The 27,369-nt window shown below is 48.2% G+C and overlaps 1 protein-coding gene and 1 long non-coding RNA gene across 2 annotated transcripts in view; one reads left to right on the forward strand and one right to left on the reverse strand.

Annotated features, from left to right (window-relative positions):
* LOC311443691 overlaps positions 1 to 27,369 on the reverse strand; it is a 206,836-nt gene that overhangs the window by 73,178 nt on the left and 106,289 nt on the right. The gene's annotated exons all lie outside the window — the stretch shown is intronic.
* The window catches only part of LOC311443867 (uncharacterized protein), a gene marked incomplete at its 5' end in the record, with an annotated part of 212,380 nt that continues 187,667 nt past the window's right edge, over positions 2,657 to 27,369 (forward strand). The window contains 2 exons of the mRNA XM_084534441.1: positions 2,657 to 2,681; positions 11,795 to 12,430. Coding sequence (XP_084390567.1) covers positions 2,657 to 2,681; positions 11,795 to 12,430 — 661 coding nt within the window. The remainder of the gene's footprint in view (positions 2,682 to 11,794; positions 12,431 to 27,369) is intronic.

Consider the following 27,369-nt stretch of genomic DNA (forward strand, 5'->3'; position numbering starts at 1 on the left):
TCTTGATCTCTAAAGAATAAGTCTGTTCGGGCACATTTAAGCGCGGCGCGGCGCCGCCCGGGCACATTTAAGCGCAGCGCGGCGCGGCGCCGCCCGGGCACATTTCTTAGGTGGAGCTACTGAGCAGGTGAGATAAAAGAGGTGGGAACAGAGAGGTATTGCACAACTGTACAACTGTATGTTGTATCAGAAGCAGCGAGCGTTGTGCAGGAGGTGGGTATCAGGGCTGGCATGCTAGTGAATGCTGGTTCTCTGTTTTTGCAAGTGATGATGAACATGTTTGATGTAATTCCATTTGAAAAAGTTCCAGTTACTTGACTGGTCGTGTTGTCCTTTCGATATTAAAAGCTGTAGCAAAAGCATGGGGATTGTTACTTCTAGAAACACCCCAGGTCTCTTGTCTGTCCTCTGCATGTTGTTCAGGTAAAGCAGATTTAAAAAAAAAAAAAAAAAAAAAAAAAAAAGGAAACTAGCTGCTGCTGCTCTTGTTCTGCTCCTACTTCCTTGTGCTTTGTCCCTCCCCTTTTCCAGGTGATTGGGTTTGGGTATTTGGGCGAGGCCAAATGATATATGAGCCCCAGGCATGGCATTAGAGAGCTCCTTCTGCCTGGGCTGCTCTTTGGGGTAAGTGTTTTGTTTTTCCTTCAGTCAGTTGCAGGGTTCTCTAGGCAGGCTGGAGTCTATGGATTTCTGGATTTTAAGTGCTTGGAATTCACTTAATTTAGTAGAGGCTGCTTACTCACTTTTTTTTGGGGATGGTTGGGATACTCTTCTGTTTTTGATCTGTATTTCAATCTCTAGATGAATCAACCCACTTGTGTAACTCTCCAGAGGACTAAAACCAGCTTGATTACATGCTACAAGATGCTTGACCATGTAGGTGCAGCATTACCAAGGGACTGAGCCGTGTTGTATCAGAGTCACCTTTTTCATCTGCAAAGGGTAAGTCTGTGATTACCCCTGCCGGGGCTGCTGTGCATGCACGTCTTTTTGGCATTTGTGGAGCTCAGTTGTTTTTTTTTTTTGTTTTGTTTTGTTTTTGTTTGAGGGGCAAATAGTGTGTGTGCTGAGCGTGGTTGGCAGGAGGAGGTGGGGAGCTGCTCAGGACTGGTAGGTTTGGTTTCTAGGAATATGCAGCATCCTTCTTGTGCAATGCGACTGATTGTTGGGTGGGAATGTTCCAGCTTGTGTGTGTTAAGCAATGTAGCTTGTGTAGTGTGTGTTGTGTGGCCCAGGCAGAGTTTGCTGTGGCGCTGTGAGCAAAGAATCTCAGTTAGAGCTGGAGAGCAGCAGAAGTAAAGGAGCTGGGAAGAGAGAGGTATTGTAGCAGTGTACTGAGTCTGGCTGGAATGTTAACTTTCCTGGCAGCAGCCCATACAGTGCTGTACTCTGCAGTTGTAGCTGGAACAGTAGTGTTATCACACCAGTGTTGTGTCTACTGCTGAGCAGCAGTGGCACAGCATCGGGCCTTTAACCCTTCTCTAACCCTCCTAGGGGTGGGCAAAAAGTGAGGAGAGAAACATCGCTAGGGCAGCTGACCTAAACCAATCAAAGGGATATTCCATACCATGTGATGTCAGACTCAGCAATAAAAGTGGAGACAGGAAAAAGAGGGGAGGGGTGGGCTCTTGTTGGGAAAACGTCGGTCCTCTCGAACACCGGCTACGTGCGTTGAGGCCCTGCTTCAAGGACGTGATCAATCATCACTCATTTGTGGGAAGCAGAGAGTAATTTCTTTCCTCTGCACTTCCGTATAGCCTTCATTTATTTTATTTGTTTGTTTTTCTCCCTTCTTTTTATTCCTTCCCTGTCCCCCTCCCTTGTCCCCTTTCCCTTTTTATTTCTCTTTAGTTAAATTGTTTAGTTCGTAATAATCTTTATTTAATTATTATTATTATTTCCCTTTAATTCAGTTATCCTTATCTTAACCTGTGAGTTGTTCTTTGCTTTACTTCTCTCCCTCCTCATCTAAAAGAGGGGGAGTGAGAGAGCGGTTGTGGGGTTTAACTGCCCAGCATCGTAAAACCACCACAAGCAGGTACGCTGTGGCTGTGAGGTGCCTCAGAGTGTGCTTTTCTCCTGTCTTTGTAGGTGCTCTGTGCAGTCGTGGACAGGGAAGGGAAATTCTTATGTCACGAAGTTCTGAGTGAAGGTTTGTGTTGTCAGCCTGGTCATCCCTTATCTGAAGCGAAGGGAAGATTGTTTGGTGTTTGATTGTTTTGGCGTATAATCTGTTCTGCACCTAGATTTTTCTTTCTACGTAAAAAAAAATGTTTGAGCTATTTCCAGTTAAGCAATTTCCAGTTACTTGCTGGGCTGTATTGTCTTATTAATATTCAAAGCTGCAGCAAAAGCATGGGGATTGTTCCTTCTAGAAACACCCCAGTTCTCTTGTTTGCAGTCTGCATGCTTTTGAGCTAAAGCAGATTTCAAAAAAAAAGAAAAAAGAAACAAGAAACACACACACAAACAACAACAACAAAAAAACACCATTGGGTGATTTGTTGTGAATGCAACGATCATTTAATCCCTTTGTTTTCCCAGGTGGTGTGGATGATACTGGCTGCATTGTTGGAGCTTGGATTCGGAGAGGAACAGGTGAGCACAATTGTATGTTGCATTAGTACTAGTCAGCATTGTGGAGCAGGTGGGCATCATGGCTGGCGTCCTAGTGAATGCTGGTACTCTGTTTTTGCAGCTGATGATGACCCTGGCAATTGACTAAGATGACAATCAGTGCCTGTGTATTTCTTGAGGTGGAGGGAATTTACCATGCAGCAACCTGAGAGCTAAGTTGGGGGGCACCTGGTCTTTGCATATCTGGGGTGGCTAATGGGAGTTGGGAGCCAGAGCAGCATGGAGCCAGCTGGCTGAATAGACTTGGTGCCACTGTGAGGGTGGTTCAGGCTGGGTCACGTTCAGGCTGCTTGTGGCTGGGTCACCAGGCTAATAGAAGAAGCGGGATTATTTTGTAGCTTGAGTGCGTGCGCCAGGCAGGACAGTTTCCTTCTGTTCGTCTGTCTTGTAGTGTTGCTTCTGCAGTGTCTGTTCTGTGCTTCTCGGGTCTTGATATCCTCCTAGCTTTTTAGACTGGACTGACTAGACAGGCGACTTGGTAGCTGTGCAGAAGGGCCTCAATGCTTGTTTTGTTATCATGACTCTGATATGAGCACTTGTCTTGCAGTCGCTGCTTAAAGAGCAGGTCTGTTTCAGGTCTTGTGCATCATATTCTGTTTGAGATCGCATTTGTTTCCATCCTCACTCTTGCAGAAGTCATCTGGGTTGCATCAGGAGCTCTTGCTTGGGAACTGAATTCCTAAGTGTCTTCTTACAGGGTTTTCAGTCCTCATCCTTCTGGTCTCTTGTCTTGAATGCAGGCTTTGTAGGCCTCCATCATCCCAGTTCTGGCAGTTGCTTCCAGTCATGTGTCGTGACATTTGAGTCTCTCTTAGGGTCTGCTGCAGAGCACCTGTTCTGACTTGCTGTTGCCATAGGGCTTCCTTCTGGGGGTCACTTTTTCTTGCGCCTTGTGTTGTGTGTTTTGTTTGTAGTGTTTGTGGCGTGCCTGTGTGTGTATGTGTTTAGTCTGGAGCTGTCCTGCCTGGCAGTTAGTGATGATAGCTAATGTGGCAGTGCATGGGTGTACTAATACACTGTCCGGACTGTTTTGGCAAAGACATCCGGTCTGCCTCTGGGCACGTGCTGAAGGGCAGCTGTCACAGTATATCTGTTTGCGCACAACTGCTTGTTTACCTCTATTCATTTAATAAATTGTAAAATTTAATTGCAATCCAATTTGGGACCCAGTCATGTATGACAACTGGGGTTTTGTCCGGGAGGGCTTTGGTTCCTGAATTCTTATTTGATCTAGGAGAGGCGCCCCACCATTTGTTGGCTGCTGTTCAAGTCAGGTCGGGACTAATGGCATCTTGAACCTGAATAAAGGTAAGCAAAGGTTTTGATTTTTTTTTTTTCAGCTCCCTTGCTGGCTGCAGCACTATATTTTGCCTGTAATTCTGCGTGTGAAGATCTGAATGAAGACAACGGAGTCGTAAGCGTTTAAAGCGTATACTGTTCTGTTGGGTGGGTTTCGGTTGCCTGTGTGTGTAAGAGTGTGACTGAGATGGAACTTAGTTCCAAAGCGATTGTGGAGGTCTTCTAACCGCGGTTCCAATCTCCCGCGAGGGACTTGGCTGGTGAAGGACTGAAGGGATTCCTATAGGATTTGTGGGTGGGTGATAGATCTTAAATCCTCTGTAAGACACTCTTATTAAGGTAACCAAGGGCTGTGAGAATTGCCACAGTAACATTCCTAGATGGGTCAGACAAAATCGAAGACCAGGGACCAGAAGAAAGGGAGCAAATTACCAGACATACCACCAGAAAGTCCATTAGGAATAACGATTAGAAATTGGAATGATAGGGACCCCAGAAGAGGAAAAAGTAAATAAAAAATGGTCCAGTATTGTGTGATAGAATGGCCAAAGGAGCCTTTAAGACCACATGTCTTTCAGCCTGCTTTTGGATCCTTTGAAGACTGTATTTGTCAGGCCTTAAATACACATGTTAATTCGAAGGAACCTTTTTGCCAGGAAGAAAGTGATTATGCAGGATTATGGATCAGGAGGACTTCATGTCCTTTTCCAGCCTCAATATTTACACTAAAAGCAGATAAGAAATTTGAAGAAGAAGAAGAACGGGAAAAAGAAAAAGGCAATAAATGGGAGCCGTTGGATAACCTACTATCTCCATATCCTAACAATCCACCTCCGGTGGCTGTGGTATCGCCACCAGTACCACCGTTGCCCCTGCTTTCAATACCATCAGCACCAGAATGAGACCGACCTCTGGCTGCATGCACGAGAAGTAGGACTGCCGTATCTGAGAGAGCTCCTCTATATCCCTTAAGGGAGGTAACTGGTGTATAACTGGGTTGGAGTTTTAACAGGGTTTTAAGGGTTTCAGGGTTAGCGTGTTAGGGTTTTAGAGGTTTTTTTTTTTTTTTTTTTTTTTTTTGGATGGAGTGTTGCTATGTTTTTTAGGGTTAGGGTCCTAGGGTTTTATTTTTGGTCGGTTACTTAGGGTTAGTGTTTTAAGATTTTTTATTTATTTTTTTTTTTTCAGTTTAGGTTCTCCAGGGATAGGGTTTTGAGCGTCCTAATTTTTTGGGTTATGGTGTTGAGCGTCCTAATGTTTTGTGTTAGGGCTTTGGGTTTTAATCATCCTAATTTTTGGGTTAGAGTTTTGTGTGTCTTAATTTTTTTTTAAGTTTATGCTTAGAGCGTCCTAAAGTTTTGGGTTTTGGTTTGTGTTTTGAGCGTCCTAATGTTTTGAGTTAGGGTTTTGAGCATCCTACTGTTTTGGGTTGGCTTTGGGTTTTGAGCATCTTAATTTTGGGGTTAGGGCTTCAAGTGTTCTAATTTTGTTGTTTAGGGCTTTGAGAATCCTAATGTTTTGGGTTTGGGTTTTGAGCGTCTTAAGTGTTTGGGTTAGGGCTTTTAGGCATAGGACTTCAGGGGTTTAGTGTGGTAAGTAGTTTGGGTTAGGCCTGTAGGAGTTTCAAAATTTTTTAGTGTTAGGGCTTGAGCCTTTTTTGAAAGGGCGTAAAGTGCTGGGGTTACAGTGAGTGCTGGTAAATGTATTTCTCGAACACTCGGCCTGTGATTGGTCAAGCCAGCTGCCAGGGGAATGCTGGTGGGCGTAGTTTCCCGGCACCGGGCTTCCGGGACGCCATGTTTGTTGCCCAGAGCATACCGGGAGATGTAGTTCTTGGACTCTGGACTTCCGGGAGGCCATGTTGGGTGCCCAGATCATACGGGAAATGTAGTTCTTGGACTCTGAACTTCCGGGAGGCCATGTTGAATGCCAAGAACATACCGGGAAATGTAGTTCTTGGGAAGTAGGGTTAGGGTTAGTGTTAGTGGTTAGGGTTAGGGTTAGAGTTTGGGGTAGGGGTTAGGGTTTGGGGTTGAGTAAGGGTTAGAGGGTTGGGGTTAGAGGGTTAGGGTTAGAGGGTTGGGGTTGGGGTTAGGGTTAGGGGTAATGTTAGGTCCGGTAGGGTTAGGGTGCGCGCCGTTAGGGTTAGGTTAGGGTTCGGGTATGGGTTCGGGTTAGCATTAGGTTAAGGGTTAGGGTTAAGGTTGGGTTAGGGTTACGTTAGGGTTAGAGGGATAGGGTTCGATCCGCGGGCAGCTGTTAGGCTAAGGGTTAGGGTTAAGGATAGGGTTAGGGTTAGGGTTCGGGTTAAGGTTGAGGGTTAGGGTCTTAGGTTTAGGGTTCGGGTTAGGTTAGGGTTAGGGTTAAATCCGCGGGTAGCCGTTAGGGTTAGGGTTCGGGTTAGGGTTAAGGATGGGTTTGGGTTAGGGTTGGGTTAGGGTTAAGGTTGGGTTACGGTTAGGTTTGGGTTAGGGTTAGTGTTAGGGTTAGATCCGCGGGCAGCCGTTAGGCTTAGAGTTAGGGTTTGGTTTTGGGTTAGGGTTAGGGTTGGGTTAGGGTTAGTTTTAGGGTTAGGGTTAAGGTTGGGTTTGGGTTGGGGCTAGGTTAGGGTTCGGGTGAGGGTTAGAGTTAGATCCGCAGGCAGCCGTTAGGTTTAGGGTTAAAGATGGGTTAGGGTTAGGTTAGGGTTAAGGTTGGGTTTGGGTTAGGGTTAGTGTTAGGGTAAGGGTTAGGTTAGGGTTAGGGTTCGGATTAAGGTTGGGTTAGGGTTAGGGTTGGGTTCGGGTTAGGGTTAGGTTTAGGGTTAGGGTTCGGGTTAGGGTTAGAGGGTTAGGGTTAGATCTGCGGGCAGCCGTTAGGGTTAGGGTTAAGGTTAGGGTTAGGGTTAAATATGTGTTAGGGTTAGGGTTAGAGTTAGGTTAGGGTTAAGGTTGGGTTAGGGTTAGGGTTAAGGTTGGGTTAAGGTTAGGATTAAGGCTGGGTTAGGGTTAGGGTTGGGTTAGGTTTAGGGTTAGGTTAGGGTTATGGTTAAGGTTGGGTTTGGGTTAGGTTAGGGTTGGGGTTAGGGTTTGGGTTAGGGTTAGGTTGGGGTTGGGGTTAGGGTAAGGGTTAGGTTAGGATTAGGGTTTAGGTTAGGGTTAGGGTTAGGGTTAGTGTTAGGGTTAAGGTTGGGTTAGGGGTTTCGGGTTAGGGTTATGGTTAAGGTTGGGTTAGGGTTAGGTTTCGGGTTAGGGTCGGGGGTAGGGTCGGGGGTAGGGTCGGGGGTAGGGTCGGGGGTAGGGTCGGGGGTAGGGTCGGGGGTAGGGTCGGGGGTAGGGTCGGGGGTAGGGTCGGGGGTAGGGTCGGGGGTAGGGTTAGAGGGTTAGGGTTAGATCCGCAGGCAGGCGGTAGGGTTAGGGTTAAGGTTAGGTTTAGGGTTAAATATGTGGTAGGGTTAGGTTTGGGTTAGGGTTAGGTTTCGAATTAGGGTTAGGTTAGAGTTAGGGTTAGGGTTAAGGTTGGGTTAGGGGTAGGGTTAGGGTTCGGGTTAGGGTTAGATAGAGGGTTAAGGTTAGATCTGCGGGCAGCCGTTAGGGTTAGGTTAGGGTTAGGGTTAGAGGGTTAGGTTTAGATCCGCGGGCAGCCGTTAGGGTTAGGGTTAGAGGGTTAGGGTTAGATCTGCGGGCAGCCGTTAGGGTTAGGGTTAGGGTTCGGGTTAGGGTAAGGTTTCGGGTTCGGGTTTCGGTTAGGGTTAGGGTCTGAGGGTTAGGGTTAGGTTTAGTTTCTGACTACAGAAGCTGGAACAACCAATAAAAATCATCATTATTGTCTTTAGGAGCAAATCAATGGCTTCTATATCATCAATTAATTGTACATGCCCTTGGAAAAAGCCAAGGCAATACCTCCCTTGCCTTGAGCTGTATCCAAGCGCAATTATGGATACAGTCTGTAGCAGCAGCTATTATTAGAGAGGGAGAAGGAGGAACTTTGCCCACTGAAATTCAAAAATTGATTTGGGATAATGCTTCAGAATTTGAAAAAGAATTTCAAGCATGGTGGCAATTAGTCAACTTCATCCATTATGCAGAAAATGATCTAATTGTTGCCTTTATACTTACTATAAGTAATGTCACCGTATACAATGTATATCCGATCATTGCATTAGGACTCAATCATAATGGAACTATACTTTATCCTAAAGAGCATAAAGTATGGGCCCATCAAAAGGGAGGAAAGTGGCAAACAATTAATGTAAATGCATGCATTGTGCATGAACAAAAAGGTTTCATCTGTGAAAGTAACACGCTGGAATCTCAAGACATTTGTCTTGACACTGAGCAAAATATTTGCCACTTTGAGATACATCCTAATGAAACCCTTGAAACTGTACTTGTATATATTGGGAAAGGTTGTGTTTGCATGAGAACTCATTGTGATTCTATAGTCGTAGATAATGCAGTGGTAGATACCAGTAATCACTCTAATGTTGTGTTTGCAATTTTACCAAAATTCTAGGATGTGATTTTAAATACTCAGTTCCTGTCACTTCTTATCAACTTATTGCATCTAATTATATTCTGCTTCATGAACTGCTGCCTACTCCTATTGGAATGAACCTCACCTTGGTGAAGAAATTGCTGGTACATGAGGACCTGAAGCAGCTGATGACACAAGTCCGAGAAAATGGACAAAAGACTCTGATTACTGTCCATCATGATGCACAAGAAATACATCGAGTGATGGAAAGAGTAAAGAGAGATGAGAGACACCGTTGGTGGGACACTTTGTTTGGATGGTCGCCAAGGCAATCTTCAACAAGATGCTTCACCCTGTTATCGTTCTGCTAATACTGTGTTATGTTTCATACTGACAAGTAGTTTGTATGTTAAACTCTGGTTTATGATGAAACGTTTAGCATCCCTATACAATGTACATACACTCGATAAACCTTATCCCGAGAATGTATGTGAGATCCCCGACATATTCCAACCATCGTGAAGCTTGAGTGACTATAGTCACGGGGTGGATTATGTGGTGTAAATGACTGAAGTAACTAGGAAAATAAAACTAACATTCACAGTTTTAAGGAAAAGGTACAGCATTGAAGAGGCTTTCAGGGTAGGGCATAACTGCATTACCTGAGCGTTCCCTAGGCTCCCAACCTTAGATGCTATCGCGCTGGGGAAACTTGGTGTGCTAGCCCTAAGGAACAGCACGGAGCATAGAGTGGAGTGGAGACACCACGCCTAGGCTCTGTAATCAGGTGGGGCCTCGATTGTTCTTGTGCACAAAGCTGCACTTTTTGCCACCCCGAGCCAAAGAGCTGTCATGTTTTGACAAATGCTGTACCCTAGTGTACTTTTTGCTCGTTATAATATCATTATAATACCAAAACACACCTCCATCCCAAAAGCTACCCGCCTCCAAGGTGCGACCACCAGGGCATGCGCCCTGAATTTCTCGGAGCCTATTACTTTAAACGGAGACGGGAAAACTTTACACCAATCATAACTAAGATATGCTTGACTAGAGCCACTCAAGCTCCACCTAAAAGATAGAAAATAATATAAATTGGCCCAAGAGAAAGGGGATGTTAGGGAAGATACCACCGTCAGGGGAAATACCATCCCGAGGAAATACAACATCCTTAGGACCTCCTGACTCCTGGGATCAGTCGACAGGCTGAACCTCTCTTCCCCCCCCATTGGGACGCCTTTGGGTGAGATCTGAATACTTGCTTATAAATCTCTATAGAGTCTTTGATCCTTTTAACGTGTTTATTTCTAGGCTGCACACCTGTCCTGGTTTCAGTTAGAACAGAATTAATTTTCTTCCTAGTAGCTGGTGGAATGCTGTGTTTTGGCTTAGGATGAGAAGAGTGCTGATAACACCCCGATGTTTTAATTGTTGCAGAGCAGTGCTTATACCAAGCCAAGGACATCTCAGCCTTTTGCTCTGTCCTGCCAACAGGCAGGCTGGGGGTGCAGTAAGAGCTGGGAGGGGACAGACCCAGGACAGGTGACCCAAACTAGCCAAAGGGGTATTCCATACCATCTGACGTCATGCTAAACAATATATAGGGGTGGCTAGCCGGGGGGAGGGGGCCGGACTGCTCGGGGTTAGGCTGGGCATCGGTCAGCGGGTGGTGAGCAATTGCATTGTGCATCACTTGTTTGTACATATTATTATTACTTTCCTATTATCACCATTGTAACATTATTGTTATTATTGTTATTATTATTTTGTTATTATTATTTTCCTGTCTTATTAAACTGTCTTTATCTCAACTCACGGGCTTCACTTTCCATTTCTCTCCCCCGTCCCAGAGAGGGAGGGGGGAGGGTGAGCGAACGGCTGCGTGGTGTTTAGCTGCCAGCCGGGTTAAACCACGACAGTCTTTTTGGCGCCCAACGTGGGGCCCGAAAGGTTGAGATAACGGCAGATCTGACCACAGTGTGTTAAACTAAAATTGGTGTAAGTATTAGACCTGCTTAATAGTCACTTGTCATAATGCTGATTGCTTTAATCTCAACTCTGCTGCGCCTGTTTTCCAAATTGAGTATTATAGTACATTATTTTCCGTATTTGCTCTCTGTCATGTTGTTTATCCTCTCCGGGCCCTGGTTTCAGATCATTATGGTACTGAGTGTTGTAGCAATGGCTTATGAGACGATGAGATATCTGGTCATGACTCTAACTTGGTATTTGTACTCAGTAACATCGTCGACTCTGTATTTTGGAAACTGTATCTTGGAAACTATTAGCAATTATACCTATTGTTTTTTTCCATTAGGGAGTCAATCTGTGGAGGGGAAAGGGGAAGATATTTTTTCTTACTTGATTACTCTCCCTTTCTCCTTCACCACCCCTGTATCCTCCTGGATCACTATGCCTTCCTCCTTCACCACCCTCTTACCCTCTGAGCTTGCTACAATAGCTCTCCAAGATATTGAATATCCTTGGGATACTCAGACCAGCATAGTCTTGTTGTTCTGCCTCCTGAATGCACTTCAGGTTCTGCTTAAAGTTAAACAACTACTTAGGAAGCTCATCCGGAGATCTGCCCGGAGGCAGTATAGTTGTGGGTGGCAGGGAATATGGGAGGATATGGGCAGGCATCTAGAGCAGTTGGCACCCCCAGTGTTTTGGAAATTCACCCCTGAACAACTGCAAAATCCTCAAAAATTGGCAGAATGCTTGAGAAAAAGGTGTCATGATTCTGGCAGTTCCAAAGTAACACAAATCATTGTAACATGCTGGGGCCTGGCTCATGCCTATCGAGCTGCCATTGATACTGCTATCAACTTAGTGACAGACCCTGCGGCCACTCCAAGCCCTGTGACAGATTCAACGGCCACTGTGACCCCTACGGTGGACTCTGCAGCCGCTCCAGTCCCAGTTCCTGCAGATGCTCCAGTTCCAGCTCCTGCAGCTGCTCCAGTTCCAGCTCCTGCAGATGCTCCAGTTCCAGCTCCTGCAGATGCTCCAGTTCCAGCTCCTGCAGCTGCTCCAGTTCCAGCTCCTGCAGATGCTCCAGTTCCAGCTCCTGCAGATGCTCCAGTTCCAGCTCCTGCAGATGCTCCAGTTCCAGCTCCTGCAGCCGCTCCAGTTCCAGCTCCTGCAGCCGCTCCAGTTCCAGCTCCTGCAGCCGCTCCAGTCCCAGTTCCTGCAGCTGCTCCAGTCCCAGTTCCTGCAGCTGCTCCAGTTCCAGCTCCTGCAGCTGCTCCAGTTCCAGCTCCTGCAGCTGCTCCAGTTCCAGCTCCTGCAGCCACTCCAGTTCCAGCTCCTGCAGCCACTCCAGTTCCAGCTCCTGCAGCCACTTCAGTCCCAGCTCCTGCAGCCGCTCCAGTCCCAGTTCTGGCAGATGCTCCAGTTCCAGCTCCTGCAGCCGCTCCAGTTCCAGCTCCTGCAGCCGCTCCAGTTCCAGCTCCTGCAGCCGCTCCAGTTCCAGCTCCTGCAGCCACTCCAGTCCCAGCTCCTGCAGCCGCTCCAGTTCCAGCTCCTGCAGCCGCTCCAGTTCCAGCTCCTGCTGCTACTCCAGTCCCAGCTCCTGCAACTGCTCCAACTCCAGTTCCTGCAGCCACTCCAGCTCCGGTTCCTGCAGCTGCTCCAGCTCCTGCAGCCGCTCCAGCTCCTGTGGCTGGGTCAGAGAAAAGAGCTGTAGCAGTGCAAGTTGACCCTGCAGAGGGTATTCCAACCCCTGTGGCAGACCCTGTAACGGGGTCAGAGAAACGAGCTGTAGCAGTGCAAGTTGACCCTGCAGAGGGTATTCCAACCTCTGTGGCAGACCTTGTAACAAGGTCAGAGAAACGAGCAGTAGCAGTGCAAGCTGCCCCTGTAGAGAAGGTGAAAAAATGGTATAGAGATTCAGGTCGTTTAGAACGCAGAGAGTCTTCTGCCAAATCTAGGTATAGAGACGATGGAGACGACGACGACGCTGGGCCATCAAGGGTTCAGGAGGAGGAAGATGAGGATGCCGAAAAATCAACAGTAACTACCCGGAGCCTAAACGAGCGTGAGTTACGAGATGTGCGAAAAGATTTTGGTCGCTGTATAGGTGAGCAGCTTGTCACCTGGCTGCTCCGATGCTGGGACTCTGGAGCCAATTGTGTGGAATTAGACGGCAGGGAAGCCAAGCAACTGGGATCCCTTGCTAGAGACGCAGGCATTGACAAAGCAATTGCAGATGGAGCACAATCTCACAGCCTCTGGAGGCGTCTCCTCTCAGCTGTGAGGGAAAGGTATCCCTTCAAGGAAGAACTTTTATGTCTACCAGGCAAGTGGACCACTATGGAGAAGGGAATCCAGTACCTGAGGGAATTAGCCGTACGGGAAGTGATTTATGAGGATCCAGACCTCAGACAAACATCCAAAGATCCAGATGAAGTCAGGTGTACACGACCCATGTGGCGGAAGTTTGTACGGAGTGCACCATCATCATATGCCAGCTCATTGGCAATAATGGCCTGGAAAGAGGATGAGGAACCCACAGTGGATGAAGTGGCTAAACAACTCCGGCAGTACGAAGAAAGTCTCTCCTCTTCCTTACAGGCCTGCGTCTCAGCTGTGGAGAAACTTTCTGAAGAGTTCCACCAACTTAAAGAGAATCTATCTTCATCCCCACCTGAACCAACCAGTGTCCACCGACCAAAAGAGAACACTGTGGAGAACCTTTCTGAAAAGGTTCACCAACTTGAAGAGAGATTATTCTCCTCCGTACCTGTACAGAGCAGTGTCTCAGCTATCAGGGGTAGGCGTTCATCCACACAAGGAAGACGATATGGTGGGTACTCACCCCGTGCCACCCTGTGGTTTTACTTACGAGACCATGGAGAGGACATGAGAAAATGGGATGGAAAATCTACTGCGACCCTAGAGGCACGGGTACGTGAGTTGCAAAAGAAAACAATCAAGAAAAAGGGATTCTCTGAAAAGTTTGCTGCTCCAACTTCCAGCAGACAGTCCTTCAAACACAGAAATGAAGAAGATTCTGACCAGGATTAGGGGAGCCCTGCCTCCAGCCAGGGGGAGGAAAGGGACAATCGAGTTTATTGGACTGTGTGGATTCGATGGCCTGGCACGTCAGACGCACAGAAGTATAAGGCTTTAGTAGACACCGGTGCACAATGTACTATAATGCCATCGAGCTATAAAGGACCAGAGCCCATCTATATTTGTGGAGTGACAGGCGGATCTCAGCAGTTGACTGTATTGGAGGCTGAAGTGAGTCTGACTGGGAATGAGTGGGAAAAGCACCGCATTGTGACTGGCCCGGATGCTCCATGTATCCTTGGCATAGACTATCTTAGAAGAGGATATTGCAAGGACCCAAAAGGGTTCCGGTGGGCTTTTGGTATAGCTGCCTTAGAGACAGAAGGCATTAAACAATTATCTACCTTGCCTGGTCTCTCAGAGGACCCCTCTGTTGTGGGGTTGCTGAGGGTCGAAGAACAGCAAGTGCCAATCGCTACCACAACTGTGCACCGGCGGCAATATCGCACTAACCGAGACTCCCTGATTCCCATCCATAAACTAATTCGTCAATTGGAGAGCCAAGGAGTGATCAGCAAGACTCATTCACCTTTCAATAGTCCCATATGGCCAGTGCGAAAGTCTAATGGCGAGTGGAGACTAACAGTGGACTATCGTGGCCTGAACGAAGTGACGCCACCACTGAGTGCTGCAGTGCCGGACATGCTGGAACTCCAGTACGAACTTGAATCGAAGGCAGCCAAGTGGTACGCCACAATTGATATCGCTAATGCATTTTTCTCCATCCCTCTAGCAGCAGAATGCAGGCCACAATTTGCCTTCACTTGGAGGGGAGTCCAATATACTTGGAATCGGCTGCCCCAGGGGTGGAAACACAGCCCTACCATTTGCCATGGGCTGATCCAGTCTGCACTAGAGCAGGGGGAAGCTCCTGAACACCTGCAGTACATCGATGACATTATTGTGTGGGGTGACACAGCAGAGGAAGTTTTTGAGAAAGGGAAGAAAATAGTCCAAATCCTTCTGAAAGCCGGTTTTGCCATAAAACAAAATAAAGTCAAAGGACCTGCACGAGAGATCCAGTTTTTAGGAATAAAATGGCAAGATGGACGTCGTCAAATCCCAATGGATGTGATCAACAAAATAACAGCTATGTCTCCACCAACTAACAAAAAAGAAACACAGACTTTCCTAGGTGTTGTGGGGTTTTGGAGAATGCACATCCCAAATTACAGTCTGATTGTAAACCCGCTCTACCAAGTAACCCGTAAGAAGAATGAGTTTGAATGGGGCCCTGAACAACGACAAGCGTTTGAACAAATCAAGCAGGAAATAGTCCATGCAGTAGCCCTTGGGCCAGTTCGAACAGGACCAGATGTAAAGAATGTGCTCTACACTGCAGCCGGGGAGAATGGCCCCACCTGGAGCCTCTGGCAGAAAGAACCTGGGGAAACTCGAGGTCGGCCCCTGGGGTTTTGGAGTCGGGGATACAGAGGATCTGAGGCCCGCTATACTCCAACTGAAAAGGAGATATTGGCAGCATATGAAGGAGTTCGATCTGCTTCGGAGGTGGTCGGTACTGAAGCGCAGCTCCTCCTAGCACCCCGATTGCCAGTACTAGGCTGGATGTTCAAGGGAAGGGTCTCTTCTACGCATCATGCAACTGATGCTACGTGGAGCAAGTGGGTTGCACTGATTACTCAGCGGGCTCGAATAGGAAACCCCAGTCGCCCAGGAATATTGGAAGTGATTATGGACTGGCCAGAAGGCAAATACTTTGGGATATCATCCGAGGAGGAGGTGGGTCGTGCTGAAGAAGCCCCACTGTACAACCAGTTACCAGAGAATGAAAAGAAATATGCCCTGTTCACTGATGGGTCCTGTCGTATTGTGGGGAAGCATCGGAGATGGAAGGCTGCTGTATGGAGCCCTACACGACGAGTTGCAGAAGCTGCTGAGGGAGAAGGTGAATCGAGTCAGTTTGCAGAAGTGAAAGCCATTCAGCTGGCTTTAGACATTGCTGAACGAGAAAAATGGCCAGTTCTCTATCTCTACACCGATTCATGGATGGTAGCAAATGCCCTGTGGGGATGGTTACAGCAATGGAAGCAAAACAACTGGCAGCGTAGGGGCAAACCCATCTGGGCTGCTGCTTTGTGGCAAGACATTGCTGCTCGGGTAGAGAACCTGGCTGTGAAAGTACGTCACGTAGATGCTCATGTGCCCAAGAATCGGGCTACTGAAGAACATCAAAACAACCAGCAGGTGGATCAGGCTGCTAAGATTGAAGTAGCTCAGGTGGACCTGGATTGGCAGCATAAAGGTGAATTATTTATAGCCCGATGGGCCCATGACACCTCAGGCCATCAAGGTAGAGATGCAACATACAGATGGGCTCGTGATCGAGGGGTGGACCTGACCATGGACGCTATAGCACAGGTTATTCATGACTGTGAAACATGTGCTGCAATCAAGCAAGCCAAACGGTCAAAGCCTCTTTGGTATGGAGGACGATGGCTGAAATATAAATATGGAGAGGCCTGGCAGATTGATTACATCACACTCCCTCAAACTCGCAATGGCAAGTGCCACATACTTACAATGGTGGAAGCAACCACCGGATGGCTGGAAACATACCCTGTGCCTCATGCCACCGCCCGGAACACTATCCTGGGCCTTGAAAAACAAGTCCTATGGCGACATGGTACCCCAGAAAGAATAGAGTCAGACAATGGAACTCATTTCCGAAACAACCTTATAGACACTTGGGCCAAAGAACATGGTATTGAGTGGGTGTATCACATCCCCTATCATGCACCAGCCTCCGGGAAAGTTGAACGATACAACGGACTGTTAAAGACTACATTGAAAGCAATGGGCGCTGGAACATTCAAAAACTGGGATACGCATTTGGCAAAGGCCACCTGGTTAGTCAATACTAGGGGATCTGCCAACCGAGCTGGACCTGCCCAATCAAACCTGTTACGTACTGTAGATGGGGATAAAGTTCCTGTAGTGCATGTAAGAAATATGCTGGGTAAAACAGTCTGGGCTACTCCTGCCTCAGGAAAAGGCAAACCTATTCGTGGAATTGTTTTCGCTCAGGGACCTGGATACACTTGGTGGGTGATGCAAAAGAACGGAGAGGTCCGGTGTGTACCTCAAAGAGATTTAATACTGGGTGAGAATAGCCCATGAACTGAATTGTACCATGTTAATTACTATATAATACTGTATATTATCACTACTATGACTACTGTAGGTGACTAATTAGAATGTATGGAAAAAAGTGTAACCTGAGCATGACATAAATGGTATGGAATAAGGGGTGGATAGATGTCCTGGTTTCAGTTAGAACAGAATTAATTTTCTTCCTAGTAGCTGGTGGAATGCTGTGTTTTGGCTTAGGATGAGAAGAGTGCTGATAACACCCCGATGTTTTAATTGTTGCAGAGCAGTGCTTATACCAAGCCAAGGACATCTCAGCCTTTTGCTCTGTCCTGCCAACAGGCAGGCTGGGGGTGCAGTAAGAGCTGGGAGGGGACAGACCCAGGACAGGTGACCCAAACTAGCCAAAGGGGTATTCCATACCATCTGACGTCATGCTAAACAATATATAGGGGTGGCTAGCCGGGGGGAGGGGGCCGGACTGCTCGGGGTTAGGCTGGGCATTGGTCAGCGGGTGGTGAGCAATTGCATTGTGCATCACTTGTTTGTACATATTATTATTACTTTCCTATTATCACCATTGTAACATTATTGTTATTATTATTTTGTTATTATTATTTTCCTGTCTTATTAAACTGTCTTTATCTCAACTCACGGGCTTCACTTTCCATTTCTCTCCCCCGTCCCAGAGAGGGAGGGGGGAGGGTGAGCGAACGGCTGCGTGGTGTTTAGCTGCCAGCCGGGTTAAACCACGACAAATACCTGTAACATATATAACATCTGTAACACCTGTAACATCTGTAACACCTAAAACACCTGTGTATTTTATGCATACTAGCTTGCTTTTGTAGACAGTCACTATTGCCGGCAATCCAAAAGAACCTGATTATCTGTTGCTGTAAAAAGCCATACTTGATTGCATTTTGATAGCTCTCATTAAGTGCAACTAGGGTGAGGGTGGTTATCCGTGATAGTTCAGTGTTCTGAATCCAACCAGACCCTCAGACGGTTAACGCGTTTTTGGTGAATGTCCGACTGGTTCAGTACTCTGAATCCAACCGGGCCCGTAACGGTTAATCAGCTACACCCCTTAAAGTGACACCAGGGCAACACTGTAATGGTCCCTATAGAAATGTGGCCCTGTATTGCCTACAACACCACGGTGTCACCACACCATGGCAACACCCCATGGTTGCCATGGCAACAAAACCCCATGGTTAAAATGGCAACACAAAATCATGGTTGCTATAGCAACAGAACCAAAACGTTACCATGGGAACAGAACCCCATGGTTGCCATGGCAACACAAATCCGTGGTTCCATGGCAACACTACCCCATGGTTGCCATGGCAACAATCCTACACTTCCTATTGTAACATGGCCTTCTGTTCCCTATGGCGCTACGGTGTCACCACCCCATGGCAACACCCCATGGTTGCCATGGCAACACAACCCCATGGTTACCAGGGAAACACAACCCCATGGTTGCCATGGCAACACAACCCCATGGTTACCATGGAAACACAGCCCCATGGTTGCCATGGCAATGCAACACCATGGTTGCCATGGCAACAATCCTACACTTCCTATTGTAACATGGCCTTGTGTTCCCTATGGCGCTACGGTGTCACCACCCCATGGCAACACCCCACGGTTGCCATGGCAATACAACCCAATAATTGCCATGGCAACACAAAAACATGGTTGCCATGGCAACACAACCCCATGGTTACCATGGCAACACAACGCCATGGTTGCCATGGCAACACAAATCCTTGGTTACCATGGCAACACACCCATGGTTACCATGGCAACAAAAACCCATGGTTGCCATGGAAACCCATCCCCATGGTTACCACGGGAACACAACCTAATGGTTGCCATGGCAACTCAAACCCAATGTTGCCATGGCAACAGAACCCCAGGTTACCATGGAAACACAACCCCATGGTAGCCATGGCAACCCATCACCCATGGTTACCATGGCATTACAACCCAATGGTTGCCATGGCAACACAACCCCATGGTTACCATGGCAACACTACCCCATGGTTGCCATGACAGCACAACCCTATGGTTACGATGGCAACACAACGCCATGGTTGCCATGGCAGCACAACCCTATGGTTACGATGGCAACACAACGCCATGGTTGCCATGGCAACTCAAGCCCATGGTTTCCATGGCAACAGAACCCCATGGTTGCCATGGCAACACAACCCCATGGTTACCATGGCAATACAACTCCATGGTTGCCATGGCAACACAACCCCATGGTTACAATGGCAACAAAACCCCATGGTTACCATGGCAACAAAACCCCATGGTTGCCATGGCAACCAATACCCATTTTTGCCATAGCAACAAAAACCCATGGTTACCATGGTAACACAACGAAATGGTTACCATGGCAACACAACGCCAAGGTTACCATGGAAACCCAACCCCATGGTTGCCATGGACACACAACCCCATGTTTACCATGGCAACACAACCCCATGGTTGCCATGGCAACACAACCAAATTGTTACCATGGCAACCCAACCGCATGGTTTCCATGGCAAAATATCCCAATGGTTGCCATGAAAACCTACACCATGGTTACCATGGCAATACAACCCCATGGTTCTTATGGCAACAGAAAACCATGGTTGCTAGGGCAACACCACCCGATGGTGGCCATGGCAACACAACCCCATGGTTACCACGGAAACACAACCCCATGGTACCCATGGCAACAAAACCCCATGGTTGTCATGGCAACCCTACCCCATGGTTCCCATGGCAACACAACCAAATGGTTACCATGGCAACCCAACCGCATGGTAACCATGGAAACAAAACCGCATGTTTACCATGGGAACTCAACTCCCCGGTTGACATGGCAACACCACCCCATGGTTGCCATGGAAACACAACCCCATGGTTGCCATGGCAACACAACCGCATGGTTACCATTTCAACCCAACCCCATGTTTACCATGGCAACAGAACCCTATTGTTGCCATGGCAACACAACCCCATGGTTACCATGGAAACACAACCAAATGGTTACAATGGCAACACAACTCCATCGTTACCATGGCAACACAACAACATGGTTGCCATGGCAACACAACTAAATGGTTACCATGGCAACAGAACCCTATTGTTTCCATGGCAACACAACCCCATGGTTACCATGGCAACTGAACCCCATTGTTGCCATGGCAACACAACCCCATGGTTGCCATGGCAACACAATCCCATCATTGCCATGGCAACACAACCACATGGTTACCATGGCAACCCAACTCCATGCTTGCAATGGCAACACAACCAAATGATTACCATGGCAACTCAAGCCCATGGTTTCCATGGCAACAGAACCTCATGGTTACCATGGAAACACAACCCCATGGTTGCCATTGCAACCCAACCTCATGGTTACCATGGCAACACAACCCCATGGTTGCCATGGCAACACAACCCCATGGTTGCCAAGGCAACTCAAGCCCATGGTTGCCATGGCAACACAACCCCATAGTTACCATGGCAGTACCACACCATGGTTGACATGGCTCACAACTCAATGGTTGCCATGGCAACACATAAACATGGTTACCATGGCTGCATAACACCATTGTTGCCATGGCTCACAACTCCATGGTTGCCGTGGCAACACAACCCAATGGTTACCATGGCATACAATCCTACACTTCCTATACTAATATTGCCTTGTGTTACCTATGGCACTACGGTGTCACCACCCCATGGCAACACCCCACGGTTGCCATGGCAACACAACCCAATAATTGCCATGGCAAAACAACCCCATGGTTTCCATGGAAACAATCCTACACTTCCTATAGTAACATGGCCTTGTGTTGCCTATGGCACTACTGTGTCACCACCCCATTGCAACACCCCATGGTTGCCATGGCAACACAACCAAATGGTTACCATGGCAACCCAACCTCATGGTTACCATGGAAACACAACCCCATGGTTGCCATGGCAACACAACCCACATGGTTACCGTGGCAACACAACCACATGGTTGCCATGGCAACAAAACCCAAATGGTTGCCATGGCAACACAAATCCATGGTTACCATGGCAACACTACCCCATGGTTGCCATGGCAACAATCCTAAACTTCCTATAGTAACATGGCCTTGTGTTGCCTATGGTACTACGGTGTCACCACTCCTTGGCTACACCCCATGGTTGCCATGGCAACACAACCCCATGGTTACCATGGAAACACAGCCCCATGGTTGCCATGGCAATGCAACACCATGGTTGCCATGGCAGCAATCCTACACTTCCTATTGTAACATGGCCTTGTGTTCCCTATGGCGCTACAGTGTCACCACCCCATGGCAACACCCCACGGTTGCCATGGCAACACAACCCAATAATTGCCATGGCAACACAAAAACATGGTTGCCATGGCAACACAACCCCATGGTTACCATGGCAACACAACGCCATGGTTGCCATGGCAACACAAATCCTTGGTTACCATGGCAACACACCCATGGTTACCATGGCAACAAAAACCCATGGTTGCCATGGAAACCCATCCCCATGGTTACCATGGGAACACAACCTAATGGTTGCCATGGCAACTCAAGCCCAATGTTGCCATGGCAACAGAACCCCAGGTTACCATGGAAACACAACCCCATGGTAGCCATGGCAACCCATCACCCATGGTTACCATGGCATTACAACCCAATGGTTGCCATGGCAACACAACCCCATGGTTACCATGGCAATACAACTCCATGGTTGCCATGGCAACACAACCCCATGGTTACAATGGCAACAAAACCCCATGGTTACCATGGCAACAAAACCCCATGGTTGCCATGGCAACCAATACCCATTTTTGCCATAGCAACAAAAACCCATGGTTACCATGGTAACACAACGAAATGGTTACCATGGCAACACAACGCCAAGGTTACCATGGAAACCCAACCCCATGGTTGCCATGGACACACAACCCCATGTTTACCATGGCAACACAACCCCATGGTTGCCATGGCAACACAACCAAATTGTTACCATGGCAACCCAACCGCATGGTTTCCATGGCAAAATATCCCAATGGTTGCCATGAAAACCTACACCATGGTTACCATGGCAATACAACCCCATGGTTCTTATGGCAACAGAAAACCATGGTTGCTAGGGCAACACCACCCGATGGTGGCCATGGCAACACAACCCCATGGTTACCACGGAAACACAACCCCATGGTACCCATGGCAACAAAACCCCATGGTTGTCATGGCAACCCTACCCCATGGTTCCCATGGCAACACAACCAAATGGTTACCATGGCAACCCAACCGCATGGTAACCATGGAAACAAAACCGCATGTTTACCATGGGAACTCAACTCCCCGGTTGACATGGCAACACCACCCCATGGTTGCCATGGAAACACAACCCCATGGTTGCCATGGCAACACAACCGCATGGTTACCATTTCAACCCAACCCCATGTTTACCATGGCAACAGAACCCTATTGTTGCCATGGCAACACAACCCCATGGTTACCATGGAAACACAACCAAATGGTTACAATGGCAACACAACTCCATCGTTACCATGGCAACACAACAACATGGTTGCCATGGCAACACAACTAAATGGTTACCATGGCAACAGAACCCTATTGTTTCCATGGCAACACAACCCCATGGTTACCATGGCAACTGAACCCCATTGTTGCCATGGCAACACAACCCCATGGTTGCCATGGCAACACAATCCCATCATTGCCATGGCAACACAACCACATGGTTACCATGGCAACCCAACTCCATGCTTGCAATGGCAACACAACCAAATGATTACCATGGCAACTCAAGCCCATGGTTTCCATGGCAACAGAACCTCATGGTTACCATGGAAACACAACCCCATGGTTGCCATTGCAACCCAACCTCATGGTTACCATGGCAACACAACCCCATGGTTGCCATGGCAACACAACCCCATGGTTGCCAAGGCAACACAACCCCATGGTTGCCATGGCAACACAACCCCATAGTTACCATGGCAGTACCACACCATGGTTGACATGGCTCACAACTCAATGGTTGCCATGGCAACACATAAACATGGTTACCATGGCTGCATAACACCATTGTTGCCATGGCTCACAACTCCATGGTTGCCGTGGCAACACAACCCAATGGTTACCATGGCATACAATCCTACACTTCCTATACTAATATTGCCTTGTGTTACCTATGGCACTACGGTGTCACCACCCCATGGCAACACCCCACGGTTGCCATGGCAACACAACCCAATAATTGCCATGGCAAAACAACCCCATGGTTTCCATGGAAACAATCCTACACTTCCTATAGTAACATGGCCTTGTGTTGCCTATGGCACTACTGTGTCACCACCCCATTGCAACACCCCATGGTTGCCATGGCAACACAACCAAATGGTTACCATGGCAACCCAACCTCATGGTTACCATGGAAACACAACCCCATGGTTGCCATGGCAACACAACCCACATGGTTACCGTGGCAACACAACCACATGGTTGCCATGGCAACAAAACCCAAATGGTTGCCATGGCAACACAAATCCATGGTTACCATGGCAACACTACCCCATGGTTGCCATGGCAACAATCCTAAACTTCCTATAGTAACATGGCCTTGTGTTGCCTATGGTACTACGGTGTCACCACTCCTTGGCTACACCCCATGGTTGCCATGGCAACACAACCCCATGGTTACCATGGAAACACAGCCCCATGGTTGCCATGGCAATGCAACACCATGGTTGCCATGGCAGCAATCCTACACTTCCTATTGTAACATGGCCTTGTGTTCCCTATGGCGCTACAGTGTCACCACCCCATGGCAACACCCCACGGTTGCCATGGCAACACAACCCAATAATTGCCATGGCAACACAAAAACATGGTTGCCATGGCAACACAACCCCATGGTTACCATGGCAACACAACGCCATGGTTGCCATGGCAACACAAATCCTTGGTTACCATGGCAACACACCCATGGTTACCATGGCAACAAAAACCCATGGTTGCCATGGAAACCCATCCCCATGGTTACCATGGGAACACAACCTAATGGTTGCCATGGCAACTCAAGCCCAATGTTGCCATGGCAACAGAACCCCAGGTTACCATGGAAACACAACCCCATGGTAGCCATGGCAACCCATCACCCATGGTTACCATGGCATTACAACCCAATGGTTGCCATGGCAACACAACCCCATGGTTATCATGGCAACACTACCCCATGGTTGCCATGGCAGCACAACCCTATGGTTACGATGGCAACACAACGCCATGGTTGCCATGGCAACTCAAGCCCATGGTTTCCATGGCAACAGAACCCCATGGTTGCCATGGCAACACAACCCCATGGTTACCATGGCAATACAACTCCATGGTTGCCATGGCAACACAACCCCATGGTTACAATGGCAACAAAACCCCATGGTTACCATGGCAACAAAACCCCATGGTTGCCATGGCAACCAATACCCATTTTTGCCATAGCAACAAAAACCCATGGTTACCATGGTAACACAACGAAATGGTTACCATGGCAACACAACGCCAAGGTTACCATGGAAACCCAACCCCATGGTTGCCATGGACACACAACCCCATGTTTACCATGGCAACACAACCCCATGGTTGCCATGGCAACACAACCAAATTGTTACCATGGCAACCCAACCGCATGGTTTCCATGGCAAAATATCCCAATGGTTGCCATGAAAACCTACACCATGGTTACCATGGCAATACAACCCCATGGTTCTTATGGCAACAGAAAACCATGGTTGCTAGGGCAACACCACCCGATGGTGGCCATGGCAACACAACCCCATGGTTACCACGGAAACACAACCCCATGGTACCCATGGCAACAAAACCCCATGGTTGTCATGGCAACCCTACCCCATGGTTCCCATGGCAACACAACCAAATGGTTACCATGGCAACCCAACCGCATGGTAACCATGGAAACAAAACCGCATGTTTACCATGGGAACTCAACTCCCCGGTTGACATGGCAACACCACCCCATGGTTGCCATGGAAACACAACCCCATGGTTGCCATGGCAACACAACCGCATGGTTACCATTTCAACCCAACCCCATGTTTACCATGGCAACAGAACCCTATTGTTGCCATGTGTGGTGGTTTTACTCAGGTGGGCAGCCGAGCTCCACCACAACCGCTCTCTCACTCCCCCTCTCCTCAAAGAGGAAGGGGGAGAAAATACAACACAGAGAACTCGAGGTTTGAGATAAGAAAGGTTTAATTAAAGGGAAAGGGAATGGGAGGAAAAAAACAGAGACAAAAGAAGCAATCAGTCCGCGCGGAAGCACAGAGAGAGGAAAAATTATTCTCTACTTCCCATCAGCGAGCGGTGTTCGGCCACGTCCTGGGAAGCAGGGCCCCAAACGCGTAGTGGTTGTTCAGGAGGAACAGCCCCCTCCCCCATGACAGCCCCCCCTTTTATTGCTGAGTGTGACATCAGGTGTTATGGAATATCCCTTTGGTTGGTTTAGGTCAGCTGCCCCAGCAATGTCCCCTCCCCATCACTTGCCCACCCCCAGTCTGCTGGCTCTTGGGGGCTTGGAAGGAGTCCTGATGCTGTGCCAGCACTATGCAGCAATAGACACAACACAGGAGTGATATCAGTGCTGTTCCAGCTACGAGTGCAGAGTACAGCACTGTGTGGGCTGCTGCAGGCAAAAGGTGACTCCAGCTCAGACAGACCCAACACACCATGGCAACACAACCCCATGGTTACCATGGAAACACAACCAAATGGTTACAATGGCAACACAACTCCATCGTTACCATGGCAACACAACAACATGGTTGCCATGGCAACACAACTAAATGGTTACCATGGCAACAGAACCCTATTGTTTCCATGGCAACACAACCCCATGGTTACCATGGCAACTGAACCCCATTGTTGCCATGGCAACACAACCCCATGGTTGCCATGGCAACACAATCCCATCATTGCCATGGCAACACAACCACATGGTTACCATGGCAACCCAACTCCATGCTTGCAATGGCAAAACAACCAAATGGTTACCATGGCAACTCAAGCCCATGGTTTCCATGGCAACAGAACCTCATGGTTACCATGGAAACAAAACCCCATGGTTGCCATTGCAACCCAACCTCATGGTTACCATGGCAACCCAACCGCATGGTAACCATGGAAACAAAACCGCATGTTTACCATGGGAACTCAACTCCCCGGTTGACATGGCAACACCACCCCATGGTTGCCATGGAAACACAACCCCATGGTTGCCATGGCAACACAACCGCATGGTTACCATTTCAACCCAACCCCATGTTTACCATGGCAACAGAACCCTATTGTTGCCATGGCAACACAACCCCATGGTTACCATGGAAACACAACCAAATGGTTACAATGGCAACACAACTCCATCGTTACCATGGCAACACAACAACATGGTTGCCATGGCAACACAACTAAATGGTTACCATGGCAACAGAACCCTATTGTTTCCATGGCAACACAACCCCATGGTTACCATGGCAACTGAACCCCATTGTTGCCATGGCAACACAACCCCATGGTTGCCATGGCAACACAATCCCATCATTGCCATGGCAACACAACCACATGGTTACCATGGCAACCCAACTCCATGCTTGCAATGGCAACACAACCAAATGATTACCATGGCAACTCAAGCCCATGGTTTCCATGGCAACAGAACCTCATGGTTACCATGGAAACACAACCCCATGGTTGCCATTGCAACCCAACCTCATGGTTACCATGGCAACACAACCCCATGGTTGCCATGGCAACACAACCCCATGGTTGCCAAGGCAACACAACCCCATGGTTGCCATGGCAACACAACCCCATAGTTACCATGGCAGTACCACACCATGGTTGACATGGCTCACAACTCAATGGTTGCCATGGCAACACATAAACATGGTTACCATGGCTGCATAACACCATTGTTGCCATGGCTCACAACTCCATGGTTGCCGTGGCAACACAACCCAATGGTTACCATGGCATACAATCCTACACTTCCTATACTAACATTGCCTTGTGTTACCTATGGCACTACGGTGTCACCACCCCATGGCAACACCCCACGGTTGCCATGGCAACACAACCCAATAATTGCCATGGCAAAACAACCCCATGGTTTCCATGGAAACAATCCTACACTTCCTATAGTAACATGGCCTTGTGTTGCCTATGGCACTACTGTGTCACCACCCCATTGCAACACCCCATGGTTGCCATGGCAACACAACCAAATGGTTACCATGGCAACCCAACCTCATGGTTACCATGGAAACACAACCCCATGGTTGCCATGGCAACACAACCCACATGGTTACCGTGGCAACACAACCACATGGTTGCCATGGCAACAAAACCCAAATGGTTGCCATGGCAACACAAATCCATGGTTACCATGGCAACACTACCCCATGGTTGCCATGGCAACAATCCTAAACTTCCTATAGTAACATGGCCTTGTGTTGCCTATGGTACTACGGTGTCACCACCCCTTGGCTACACCCCATGGTTGCCATGGCAACACAACCCCATGGTTACCATGGAAACACAGCCCCATGGTTGCCATGGCAATGCAACACCATGGTTGCCATGGCAGCAATCCTACACTTCCTATTGTAACATGGCCTTGTGTTCCCTATGGCGCTACAGTGTCACCACCCCATGGCAA

Source organism: Aythya ferina (genome assembly GCF_964211825.1).
Source record: "Aythya ferina genome assembly, chromosome: 13".
Taxonomy (NCBI): Eukaryota; Metazoa; Chordata; class Aves; order Anseriformes; family Anatidae; genus Aythya; species Aythya ferina.